The sequence below is a fragment of the Miniopterus natalensis genome, chromosome 8, assembly GCF_054644295.1.
Source record: "Miniopterus natalensis isolate mMinNat1 chromosome 8, mMinNat1.hap1, whole genome shotgun sequence".
NCBI classification, from domain to species: Eukaryota; Metazoa; Chordata; class Mammalia; order Chiroptera; family Miniopteridae; genus Miniopterus; species Miniopterus natalensis.
This window is the reverse complement of record NC_142088.1, coordinates 72,158,119-72,171,461: the sequence shown is the minus strand read 5'-3', so window position 1 is coordinate 72,171,461 and position 13,343 is coordinate 72,158,119. Positions and strand designations below refer to the sequence as shown.

Sequence of the window (13,343 nt, the reverse complement as noted above, 5' to 3'; positions counted from 1 at the left end):
GCAGGTGAACTCGTGAGAGAGCCAGTGACAGGCTAGCTCAACACAGTAGAACCTCACTACGTGGTGTTACCATTCAACGTTAGTCTGTCCACCGTAAACCAGGTGCGACAGACCTGGTAGATCCAGAATCTACTTTTGATCAAAAGATCATTTAAGTGGTCTATACTCTATGAGATAAATTTTGAAATTGGCCACTGGTAAAGGGTTGAAGATAAGATGAAAAATACAAGATCACTTGATTCATTTGGATAAAAGCTTAAAGTAAATACCCTGAGATCGCTAAAATTGCCTTACAATCTCTTCTTCCATTATATTCACCCTTATTTTGGAGACTGATTTCTTCTCTACCAGGAGTTTTATTAAAATAAAAACAGAAACTGTCTAGTTATGTGTGATCCTCTATGAGTAGTGCCTGCATCAATATAACCTAGATTAATTAACTTAACAACTTAATAAGCACACTCGTTTATTACATGAAAACCTTTAAATATTGATATTCCAGTTTCTGTTCAAAATCTGAGAATAGGCATTCAATGTGAGTAATCACTATTTCAATATTTGTTTAATTCTAATTTGGAAAAAATGTTTGTGAGTATAATAACAATTTTATTTAATTGCTTGTAAACACTCTTTCAACGTAATATTTGAAATCCCTTTATTTTTTCCAATATTATGTTTCTACTTATTATATTTTTGAAATGTAATTGTAGATCTGTTGAATCTAGTAATATAAAATGTGGGGTTGTGTTTGGAATATCTATTTATCATTTTATTTTTCTAGTAACTTATTTTTATTGTATTTTTCAAAATTTTTGATTCATCCCAAATTGGAAATAAAACAAACAAATTAAATTTTAAAATAGTCTTTCACAATAGTGTTTCACCATAATTTTAGAAGCACTCTCTCAGAGGTGATTAGACATTATTATTATTGTTGTTGTAGAAATTTCTATGGAAGAGTCAAACTCTAGAGTTTAGAGAAAGATGATGTCTGTCACAGCTACAGAAAAAGAAAAAAAATCATTGATTTTTCACCTAGGCATCAGGTTTCAAGTAGGATAAAATCTGGGCTTTCAGATGGGGGAAGGAACTCCAGGTAGAGAAAATAATGTGGCAAAGTCACAGAAAGAAGAAAGATTTGAGGCCTTCTGAGGAATATCAAGCAGTTCAATGTGGACCAAATATAAAGCAGATTAGTAGGAAAGAGTCTGAGCTTGATTCTGAGAGGCTTGAAATACAAAGGGAGGAGTTTGCAATTTATTCAATTGGAAAAGGGGTTCTTTTGACATTTTTAGTAGTGCATTGATGGTTTCTAGCTGGGCCTTATAAGGTTGTATTTGACAGGAGACCCCTGGAGGAACTGGAGACCCAAGAGACTAAAAAAGGGGAGAGAGCAATTTGTCTTCTTAATTAGCTATACAAACCAAATAAACATACATATATATATTTGTTAAGGAAAATTTAGATAAAGGGAATAGGCAAAAAGGAAAGAAATCAGGTCAAAACCCAACCATCTGGAAACACTGGTACACAAAACAGCAATGTGATATCACACACAATCAACACTTCTAAAGACACATTTGTTCACTTTTTATACCATGAACATCTGAAAAAATATGCTTATACATCTTTCTTTTAGTGACTATGTAAGTTAGCATGATATGGATACCTGGAGAGATAAAGACATGATTGCAGTATTCAGGATGAAAGTATTAATAGCAATGGGATCTGTGACAATGAGATGTCAAAGAAGCAGTTGACATATGTGTCAGGTATTGAGAAAGGCATCTCAGAATGAAACAGTGAAAGAGGGTAGGTTTCAAACTCAAACATAGTGATTAAAGCAGACTCCACCTCTTATCAGTTGTGTCTTTGGACAGGTATTCTACTTAAGAATCAGTTTTCTGGGGTTAATAACTTTAACGTTATATGCTACCATATGAATTATGTATATAAAACATCTAGAACAAATACTAACATAGAAGGCACTCGATTGGTTGATCAAATGCATGTAGCCTGGTGATATGGCTCGGCTGAGTGTTGTCCCATGTACCAAGAGGTCACTGGCTCAATTCCCCATCAGTTCACATGCCTGGCTTGTGGGCTGATTCCCAGTAGGAGGCACGTAGGAGGCAGTCAATTGATGTTTCTCTCTCACATCAATGTTTCTCTCTCTCAAATCAATAAAAACATATTTTTTTAAAAAATGTACATGGGCAGGGGACCTCAGGGAGCCTCGGGCCATTAATAGATCTGCCCCCAGCTCTAAGCTGGGGGAAGCTTATACACAGATTGGCTTCTCCCATGCACACTCAGGCTCAGGAGACACAGCCACAAACAGTGAATAATGTGGCAGCTGCAGACAGGTAGCCCAAGACCAGTTACATACAACATCTGACACTGACCTGTACCTGAACCCCTCCCAAGGGGAACCAGAACCAACACAACCACCAGAGCTCAACCCAGCTAGCCATACAAGAAACACACTGAAAGAGGGAGTCTGGCAGGGACCAGGCCCTGCTGGGAACAACTCTGAGTCAGGTGGCAGCCCCGGTACAGTGACTCATACCTGGTGGTTGAGGTTTATCCTTATAGTCAGCCAGCCTGAAGAGTAAACTCAACCCACGACAAGGGCCAACAGCATTCAAGGAGTGTGCACATAACCCACAAGAAACATCCCCGGAGCACCCAGCTCAAGTGATCTGCAAGGCTGTGCCACTGAGCCCAACAAGACACCTTCATCATAAAGCCATGGTAACAAGTCGTGAGTCATAGAAGATCTACCTAATACACAGGGACAAAATGGGGAGACAAAGAAATATGCCCCAAATAAAAGAAGAGAAAGGCCCAGAAAAAGAATTAACTGAAATGGAAGCAACCAAGATTATCAGAGGCAGAGTTTAAAACACCGGCTATAAGGATGCTCAAGGACCTTGGGGGATATGCACCCCTATGTTCATAGCAGCGTTATTGACAATAGCCAAGATCCGGAGACAGCCCAAGTGCCCATCAGTAGATGAGTGGATAAAAGACCTGTGGCACATTTACATAACATACTACTACTTGGTGGTAAAAAAACAAAACAAAACAGAAATCTTACCTTTTGTGACAGCACAGATGGACCTAGAGAGTATTATGTGAAGCGAAATAAGTCAGACAGAGAAAGACAAATACTATATGATCTCACTTATATGTGGAATCTAATGGATAAGACTGATGAACAAAACAAAAACAGAGGCACAAACACATAAAACAGACGGACAGCTGTCAGAGGGAAGGGCTTGGGGGCTGGTGAAAGAAGGTAAAGAGATTAAGGAAAAAAATATATATATATATGGGGCTAGGTGGAGGTGGGCAAAGGGGAATAATTGGGGACAAAAAGTGACTTTGCTTTTATCAATGGGTGCACGATGCAGTGTGCAGATGATGTTTTGTTAAGTTGCACACTTGAAACCTGTATGGTTTTGTGAACCAATGTCACCCCAATAAATTCAATAAAAATGTATGTGGGAAGATGAATAATTTTAACGAAGATGGATTTCTAGGCTTCAAGGTGACATAACTAGAAAAAGATGCTATAAAAATGGAGATTCAAACTTCTCAGCAGATACGAGGGAAGGCACTTGTTAAGCTAACCATGAACACGAGGACCCGTGAAAGGCTGCAATGACATTCAGTTATTTTATTTGAGAACAGGCATAAGAAATGACATTGCTGCACTACCGTCAACCTATGGTGACCTCCAAGACTAAATGAAGCCTCCAAATAAGCTTAACTTAGACTTCTTCAAGAGACTTACATACTAAGAATACCTGGTGAGACACCTCATGAGAATATAGAAAAAAATTCACATTTTATATTTAGATACAATCTGTGACAATGAGGCCAAGGTTACACATTCTATTCATATAGCTCCCACTGTGCTTCCTGGCTGTGTGAGGAACCGGTAAATAGGCCAAGTGTCTAGTGATCGCTGGGAAAGTGATCTGGGTTGAATGAGAGGAATGGATGAGCACAAATCTATACCCTACTGGAAAAGCAGCCCGGAGCCCCAAGCTGACAGTGAGGGGATTTCTCCAGTGGCATTTATAAAGCCTCTGAGAGCTTAGGGTCTGTTTAAGTCCATTTAAAGGATGTTTTTATGTCACATTTTAAAATAGATATTATAGCCTACGTTTTTTCTAGAATATAACAGTAACACTGCAGCTTTGTCTCAGGATGTTTCTCATGATTAGGCCTACCAAGAGTTAATAATGAAATCATTTTTAAAAAAGCTTAAAATGATTAATTCCACATATATGATTTTGGTATGTTGTGAAGTGTTCGAGTAGAATGTGTGCCCTAGATAATGAAATGGCTTAATTAGCATGTAGTTCACAGCTTAAATATCCATTCAGCCCTTTGGCATTTCAATATCAAAGTGTCAGTTATACGCAGGAGTGAATGTCTCTAAATAATCCAAGCTAATCTGAGAAGGGAGATGAGGCCCGTGATTTTTGCTTGCTTTCCAAAGTCAAAGGCCACAAATGTCTAACGTTTTTCCAGACTCATGGTGAATAAAACAGAATGTAATTCAACATTTCAAATCTAACAACACATTTTTTTCACAATTTTGTTGTCTTCTTCTCCAATAGAAAATAATTGTTAAAAAAATTAAAAGATGACTTGTGAAATTACTGCAGCACATTTGGAGGGTGGTTTGTGAGAGATCAGTGTGTTAGAACAATGCTTGGTAACGATGCCTCCTTTTTATTAGCCTCCTTTAGTTCCAGTGCTCATCTGAAATAATCATAGTGCAAAGGCTATGGTATGGCAAGTCCTCAATTTATACCAATTCAAATAAAAATATACAAATAAATTAATAAAACTGCCATCTTGCTTTCTCTCTCTATAATACCAGAAATTTTCAACCCTTTACATCTTATGCACACATAAACTAATTACTAAAAGCCTGCAGCACACCAAAAAATGAATTTTTTTCTATCTGACAAACACTATGTATAATTATGATTCATTCACAACAGGCAGCTATTGTTGTGTTGGCTGTGGTCATTTTTTTTAATTTGACAATCTAAGGGAAAAGAGGTCAGTGTCCCTGACTGAAGAGTCAGGTATCACATGTTTTAGCAATTCTTGCAGCTCACCCATTAAAAGTCGCTGCCTAATACCATCAGCATGATACACACTCATCTTCCAACTGATTTCAACTGAAACTTAGTTTATTGAAATATAACAGAGAACTTCAGTGAAATGCATTAATTCATTTATTCAAAGACAAATCTTGAGTGCCTGCTGATCTCCAGGAACTGTATCAATGCTAAGTAAACAGTATGATCTGGCCCCTGCCCTCATGAATTAACCTTTCTTCTTTTATAGTTTCCATAAATTACCATTTAATTTTCAGGCATAAATGCAGTTAATTAGAATATTAGAGAAGAATGGACTATAAGTGTGATCATCGTTATTAGATAAAAGGCAAAGCTCCTGTTATTTATCATAAAATAATCTACTCTATGCCTTGAAAACAAGCAAAGTTATTATGTCTAAATAAATTGAAGGGCAAAGACGAACAGCGATCAGATCACAGTGATTAGCATGGTCAGGCAAATTGGAATATTCCAGGAATGAAAACCTCATTTTCTGTTCGCCAACACATTTCTTCTGACTGGATTACCCAATCGCTTTCCCCATTACCTTCCATAAAGAGAAACCAAAGCCCATGGAGCCACTCAGCAACTTTATTTCTGGTTGTTTCTTTCATAATCTAAATGCTTTTTAAAACTCTTTGAAAATAATAAAATCAGAAATAACCTAAGGAAAGCTGAGGTGGCGTCCTTGCCAGGGCAGAGAAAGAACAAAGGGCAATATATTTCCATGTCATCTCTAACTCATTTGAGCTTTGCAGAGAGTCTCCCTGGTTTGTAGCATTTAGGATTAAAAAGAAAAGCCACCAAGAAGGACAAGAAGTTAATTTGTCTGTCAAATTTGAAGCATATACATAGGTAGTCTCTCAAACCCATACTTTATACCAAGAAGGATAATGTAGAGAAATGCTAGAGATGTAACACATCTTCAAAGTCACATGACTAATATCAATCAGGGAACCACTGATGGTAAACAATTGACCTAATGTTTGGAGGATATTTCTATTGATGACCTACCTTACATGAGCAAAGTTATTAATTGCTGATTAAATAGGACGTGTAATCTTTGAAGAATCATGTCGATTAAAATATTCACTGCTAATACCATTATTTGCTTTGATGTTACTTATATAGAACTCACTAAATATAACATATGGAAAGTGCACACATACCGTTGATCCAGCGAGCTTCTGGATCATGAAGCACAAGGTCTTTCCTGAAGAGGTCTTCTAAGGACAACCTGGTTTCTGATGAATTTCCAAGTTCATCTAAAGTAAAATGAATCTTGGATTAGGCACTTATTTCACGCTTATTTTTAAAACGAATGAATCATAGCAGTTGAAATATTTTGCTTCAAAAATATGTTAACTAGATGAGATTATAAAGTGATCATTTAAACATGGGTTGGTTTTTGCATTTGAAGTTTGTCTGCTTCATAATATTTTTCAATATATTAAATTATTTTTAACATTAAAATGGTCTTGATCCAGTATAAATGTAATAGATCGATCCCCTGCTATGTACTGATGTATAATATGGAAGCACTTAAAAATTCCCATTGTGTATCATGCTCCCAAGGGCATATTTTTCACTGGTATTCATAATCCAGCCAATTATTTTACAAAATCACTTTGTCATATTCTCATTAATGATAAATTTACAGTATTGTAAATACCAAATATGAGAGAGAGAGTTGAAGACACTGGATATATATTAAGAGAACTTCCAACCTCAGAAGAAAATTCATCAAATTAACAGAATAAATACCAAGTTCCACCAAACAAATACCAGCTAACAAATAATAAATCGATCTAAGAGTTAAATATAAAACTTCAAATAATGCAATGCTAGATTGTTAATGAAAAGCACATATTTATATTAGTCCCTGTCACATAAACTACGTTTACCCCCTTTTTAAATTCCAAAGTCTAGGACATGGAAGGACAATCTAAGTACCAAAATTAGGCAAAGCAAACACACTTTTAGAGAGCGAACGGCTATGGATAAGTTAGCAATATTTCATTTTCTTTGAAAAATAATAGCATTGTTTATTTACTGTGTAAAATCATCTTTGTGACCTTTCATTTCTGACCTTCACTCTGGTTAAAAATAAAATGTCAAAAGTTTATACCAACCTCATTAGATATTGTTTTTTAAAGGTCCAGCACTTATTGCAGCCAGTGCTTTATCTATTTCAGCTGAAAAGCTGGGCCAGAGAATCAATATGTTCAAACGCAATTTCCTTTAACATGAATCATTCATGTATTTAAACCACAAAATAACTGCAAAGGATCAAAAAAGAAATATTCCTAGTAGAAATAGTGTGAAATGTTTGATTCCAAGTCTTGCAAAGGACCTCGTAATTATATACAAATTTGCAAAACATAACGCTCCATCTGATAGTCTGACACACCAAAGCTTGAACTTTCTATATTCAGTGAACAAATACTGGGACCTTGAATTTGTAAGGTATTCAGTGAAGCAGTGTAAGGGGCTCGAGACATATCTAAGTGCTGCTCTTAGGGGTTCATACTTGCAAAGCATGAAAAATATGATAGATGTCACAATAAAGACACAGTGCTGGGGGAGTTCAGAGAAAGAGGCAAACATCTTGCTGAAGCACTTTTAAAAGGCCTTAGATAAAAATCAAATGACCAACTTTCATCCATTGCTGTTGGGAATAAAAAGTCGCACAGGCCCTTGGAAGACAGTTTGGCAGTTTGTTACAAAAGGAGGCATACAAGCCATTGGTCGCATTCCTCGGAATTTACCTAAGTGAGTTGAAAACTTACACTTACACAAAAACCTGCACACGGGTATTTAGATCAGCTTTATTCATAATTGCCCACATTTGGAAGCAAAGAAGTCCTTCAATAGGTGAATGGGTAAACTGGTAGGTCCAGACAGTGCAATGCTATGCAGTAATAAATAAATAAAAATGAGCTATCAACCATGAGAAGACACGGAGCAACCGTAAATGTATGTTACTAACGGAAAGAAGCCTGTTGAAGGGGCCGTGTGTGCGCCGTGCGACTCCAACTGCATGACATTCTGAAAAGGGCCAACTACGAAGACACTAGCAATAGCAATACGTCACGACATATGTGTCCAAACCCACGGAAAATACACCACCAAGAGTGAACCCTACTGTAAGGTGTGGACCGTGGGCAATGAGGTGTCAGCCCAGAGTCATGGATTCTCACATTTACAAAGCTCGGGTGCAGGTGTCCGTAGCGGGGGAGGCCAAGGGGTCAATGGGAAACCTCTGTACCTGCAGCTCCGTTTTTCTGTGAGACTAAACTTCTCTAGAAAACAAAGTCTATGAGTCATTTTCTTTAAAGTTAAATGACTAGGATTTTACAGGTTTAAAAAAACAGAGAAAGGGGCTAGCAGGGACAAGACAGGCATTTTAGATAATATCATGAGTAATTGCTGTTTGACAAACCACAAACCAGAGGAGCCTTGATTCTAGAATTCAATTTCTGTCATAGGAGTTTGGGATTTTAGTCAAATGAGCTAATTTTATTAGGGTTTCAGCAATTTACTTATTCTATGAGATATCTCAAAAAGAACAGGTTCGGGTATAGATAAATTTTAAATTTCATGAGATTATATATAATGCACCATCATTTTGTCTAATTCAACCCCTTCAGTTCTTAAAGAATTATATTTTACCATCTCTATTTGAAATACATTTATTTATATACATAAAGGTGAGAGGTAAGAGTCTAACTTTATTTCAGGGGGAGATATTGTGCTAACACAATGTATTACATAATCCTTACCTACTGAATTGAAAAATTAACTGCATGCATTACATATGAATATCCCTTACATACATACATCTGCTTCTCTTTCAAAAAATTTTTTTTCTCTTTCTAGATAAATTCCACATATTTTGTTTACTGTATATTTTAGGCAGATATAAATATTTTTTAAAAGTCCCTTGTAAGACAAATGCACACAACAAACAATATTATTTTCAAATAAATTTTCAAATTATATTTCAGTAATTCGCAAACATTCAAACTTTCATTTGAGCTTTAAAATCACATTTCAAGTCCACCAAATTGATGTTTTAAAATAGCACAATAAATACACAGTAAATTGGAAAACTTTAGACGTTTTATAATATTAAGGTATTTCATTCAGAACTACGTATTCCCCTCTCATTTTATGCACATTAATTATATTTGATCTTCAATTTTTCATGTAGATTCATTACTTTTTCCTATTAGATACAGTCTTAAGTATATATGTTTTGTGTTCATTGTAAGCAGGACATCTTCCATTCTGGTTCTAAATGTTAAGCAGTTAATGATTAAATTACCTAGCATACAAGATTTCCTTTAAAATTCCAATGGTATTTCATTAAATCTTTTATTTTTCTATATATCCAATTATATCATCTGAAATATTTTTTTATTCTTTCTGTCTCAAAGTTTAAACAATTCATGTATATATATATATATAATATATATGAAGTATTCAGTTAATTGCAAATTCACATGCAGTCGTGAGAGAGATCCTGTGTACCTGTCATCCACTTTCCCTCAATAGCATGTAATTTCCTAAATAATCGTATCACAACAAGAAATTGATGCTGACACTCTCCATCAACTTCATTCAGATTTCACCAATTGTATATATATTTATTTCTATATGTATGAGCATGAAGGCATGTGTGTGGTTAGCACTATGCAGTGTCCCATATAACGAGCTCCAGTCAAGGCACAGAAAAGCTCCCCCCAGGATCTCCTGGGCTGGCCTCTTACTACCATAGCTCCCTCTGCAACCCTTGGCAACCACGAACCTAATCTTCACCTTATCATTTGGTAAATTCCAGGATGGTATGTAAATTAAACCATACAACATGCAACCGTTCGAGATTGGCATTTTTCAATCAGAATAAGTCCTTTTGAGGTCCATCCTAGCCGTTGATTCTATCAGTGGTTCGTTCCTTTATCATTACTTAGTAATGTTTCAGGGTAGGAAAGCAGCACAGTTTGTTGAACTGTGTACTGTTGAAGGACATCTGGGTTATCATTTGTCATTTTGGGTTATTATGAATAAAGTGCTATGAACATTTTGTATAGATTTTTGTGTGAACATAAATTTTTCTGTCTTTGAGATAAATGTCAGACTATGCAATTGCTGGGTCACATGGTGAGCACATGGTTTGGGTTTGTAAGAAAATGTTACATGCTTTTCTAGAGTAGTTGTGCCATTTTACATTCTCAACAGCACTGCATAAATAATCCGGTTTCTCTTCACTTTTGCCATAATTTGGTGTTATTTTTTTAAGTTAGTTATTATGATATTCATGTAATGATATCCCATTGTGGTTTTAATTTCCATTTCCTAATACTTAATAAACATCATTTAATGTGCTTATTTGTGATCTGTATATAACCTTCATTGAAATACCTATTCATGCCATTTCCCAGTTTTCTAATTGAATTGTTTCTGTTTGTGTGTTTGTTTGTTTACTTTCTGAGTTTGGACAGTTCTTTATTTATTCTAGATAAATAATTTGTCACACACATTAATTTAAAATATCCTCAAAATCTCTACCTCACTGTTTCATTCTCTTAGAAAAGACTTTTGCAGAGAAAAAGTTTTTTTAATATTGATGAGGTCTAGTTTATCAAATTTTCCTTTTAGAAATCATGCTTTTAACGACAAAACAAAATATGATTCACCTGCCCAGCCAGGGGTCGCTCAGCGGTTGAGCATGGACCTGGTGTGCAGGAGATCGCGGTTTGATTCCCGGTCAGGGCACATGCCCGGGTTGCAGGCTCCATCCCCAGTCGGGGGCCTGCAGGAGGCAGCCGATCAGTGACTCTCTCATCCCTGATGTTTCCATCTCTCTCTCTCCCTCTCCCTTCCTCTCTCCGAAATCAATAAAGATATATTTTTAAAGATTAAAAAATTCACCTAATTCTGTGTCCTAAAGATTTTCTCCTATATTAATTTTCTTACAGGGTCAAGTTTTATATTTTACATATGAGTCCCTTATCCATTTTGAGTTACTTTTTGATATATAGTGCGAGGGTTAATTATAGGTTCATATTTTACTTTATTTTATTGCTTATTAAATAGCCAATTGTTCCAGCACCGATTTTTGAAAAGCATTTATTTCATTTTGTTGATTTATTTCATTAGCTTAAATATTTAAAAAATGTTGAATAATAATAATGACAGTCTTTTTCCTCTATTATGGCAGCATCATTACTATTTCATTATTTAATAAGATTTTTTGTAACTTTTGCAAAAGAATCTTTGTCATGCTTAAATAATGTGTTTTTATTTTTGTGTCACTCAGAATATTTATTTGAAATTATTACTATGTCATGATATAGTTTGAGTCTCTTTTATATAAACATAGTTCCCCCTCTAATGTGTTGATATAAAAATCGTATAAATGAAATGTCCAATTTCCAACACCCTCTATTTACATGACAAAAATCCAACTGCTCATGATGAATTATTATTATTTTTATATTGCTATATTAATATGCTAAATTGTTTTTTAAATATGTAGGCATGTGTTGATGAATGAAATTACATGATCCAAGGTTTTTCAGCATGCATTTTATTGATCAATTAACATTTTAATATTTTATTAAATATTTTTAAACTTTCATTTATTTTCTTTTATCTGGAATTGCTTAATAAATTTAGTAATAAGAATTTTTCTTTAACTCCACCTGTCCCCTAGAATTTATTTTCAAAATCAACCATCAAAGTAATTATTATAATTAAATATGCCCTTTAAACAATAATCAGAGAGAGAGAGATGTATATTAAGGATCCATTTCTTTGGCTTCCTTCATTACGGAGAGCGTGAACTATATACCTCATTCCTTTTTTTCTTTTCTTGGTTTTCTTTAGCTGCTAGCACCTTCCCTGAGGTTTCTTGAAATTTTCAGTCCTAGAATAAAGACTTCTTTCTTTTACATATAATGAATATTTAAGCTTCTCTTTTAATAGCCTCCCAGGCTAGCTCCTATCCCTTATCTCCTTTTATCTCATCATAATATTTTGGGGTGTTTACCCATTGTAATCAATTTTCTCTTTTCCAGACAGCCCCCAAACCCTATTGGATGTTACTATCTTTATTTCACAGAAAAAACTGAGGATCAGCAAAGTTAAATATCATGGCAAAGGCCAAGGCCAAATGGTTACTAACAGCCAGGACTGAAACTGGAACCTGAATCTACCTGACAAATTAAGCTACCCAGTCACTCAACATGTCCTTGTTCAGCATTCTCTTTAATACTGTTTTAATTACATCTTTTTAAAAAGAGATAATATATAGTTTTGTAAATGATATTTTAAGAATAGTCTTAATGAGGTCAGCGGAGAACCCTTCATGCAATCGAAATTACGCCCCTCAGTGTACCCTCTCCAGACCTTACTAACACCCCATTATGCTCCCGATTGCCCATGAAGGGGCACTGCCTCAGCCCTTCCTTTCTGAAACAGCAGTGTCACAGCAGTCACGAGAAAGTCGGGGGTTTCGTTTGTTTTCTTCAAAAAAATCATCTAGATCGTGCCAGCCTAAAACTCCAATTCACCCTCTGGTTCTTGTGGCACACTATTTAGTGCTGGAACTGCAGTATCATTCCCTAGCACACTTGATTGGCAAACATTTATAACTCACATTGCAACCTGATTGCTCGGGAAATTCATTTATGTTGGATCTTACTATTTGATGCATTTTAATAACTGTCTCTATATTTTAACTCCAAAGCGACACTTATCAAAAGGAGAATCCTGGAGTATCACACATTCATCCCAATAACTCACACTGACCCACAAGAAGGTAGCTCAGAAGAAACGCATTGTATCGTAAATAATTATGATATGATCCCTCATCTAAAGCTCCTTTCTGGTAAATCGTTGGAGAAACAAATTCTGAAATTAATACCTGTTCCCTAGTATCAACAAAAATATATCTTAAATGTAATATTCACCTCCCATAGCCTAATCCTTCACTAGTAAGGAGCTCAGTAACATAGCTCTAGTCATCTTGTGGCTAAATGTGAGATACCTCTCTGAGGTTTGCAAGTGTGAAAGCCTGAAAACTGAATATATATTAATAGTTGCTATTAAAAGGCTAAATATTTGCTAACCAACCAGGACCCGTGATGATGGTTTTAATTATAAATAGCAGCACAAAAACCCAATGGGATT

At 35.5% G+C, this 13,343-nt stretch overlaps 1 protein-coding gene across 1 annotated transcript in view; it reads right to left on the bottom strand.

Moving 5' to 3' along the window:
- Positions 1-13,343, bottom strand: part of DPP10 (dipeptidyl peptidase like 10) — a 542,160-nt gene that overhangs the window by 386,668 nt on the left and 142,149 nt on the right. The window contains exon 3 of the mRNA XM_087819898.1: positions 6,317-6,412. Within this exon, the coding sequence (XP_087676024.1) occupies positions 6,317-6,412 (96 nt within the window). The remainder of the gene's footprint in view (positions 1-6,316; positions 6,413-13,343) is intronic.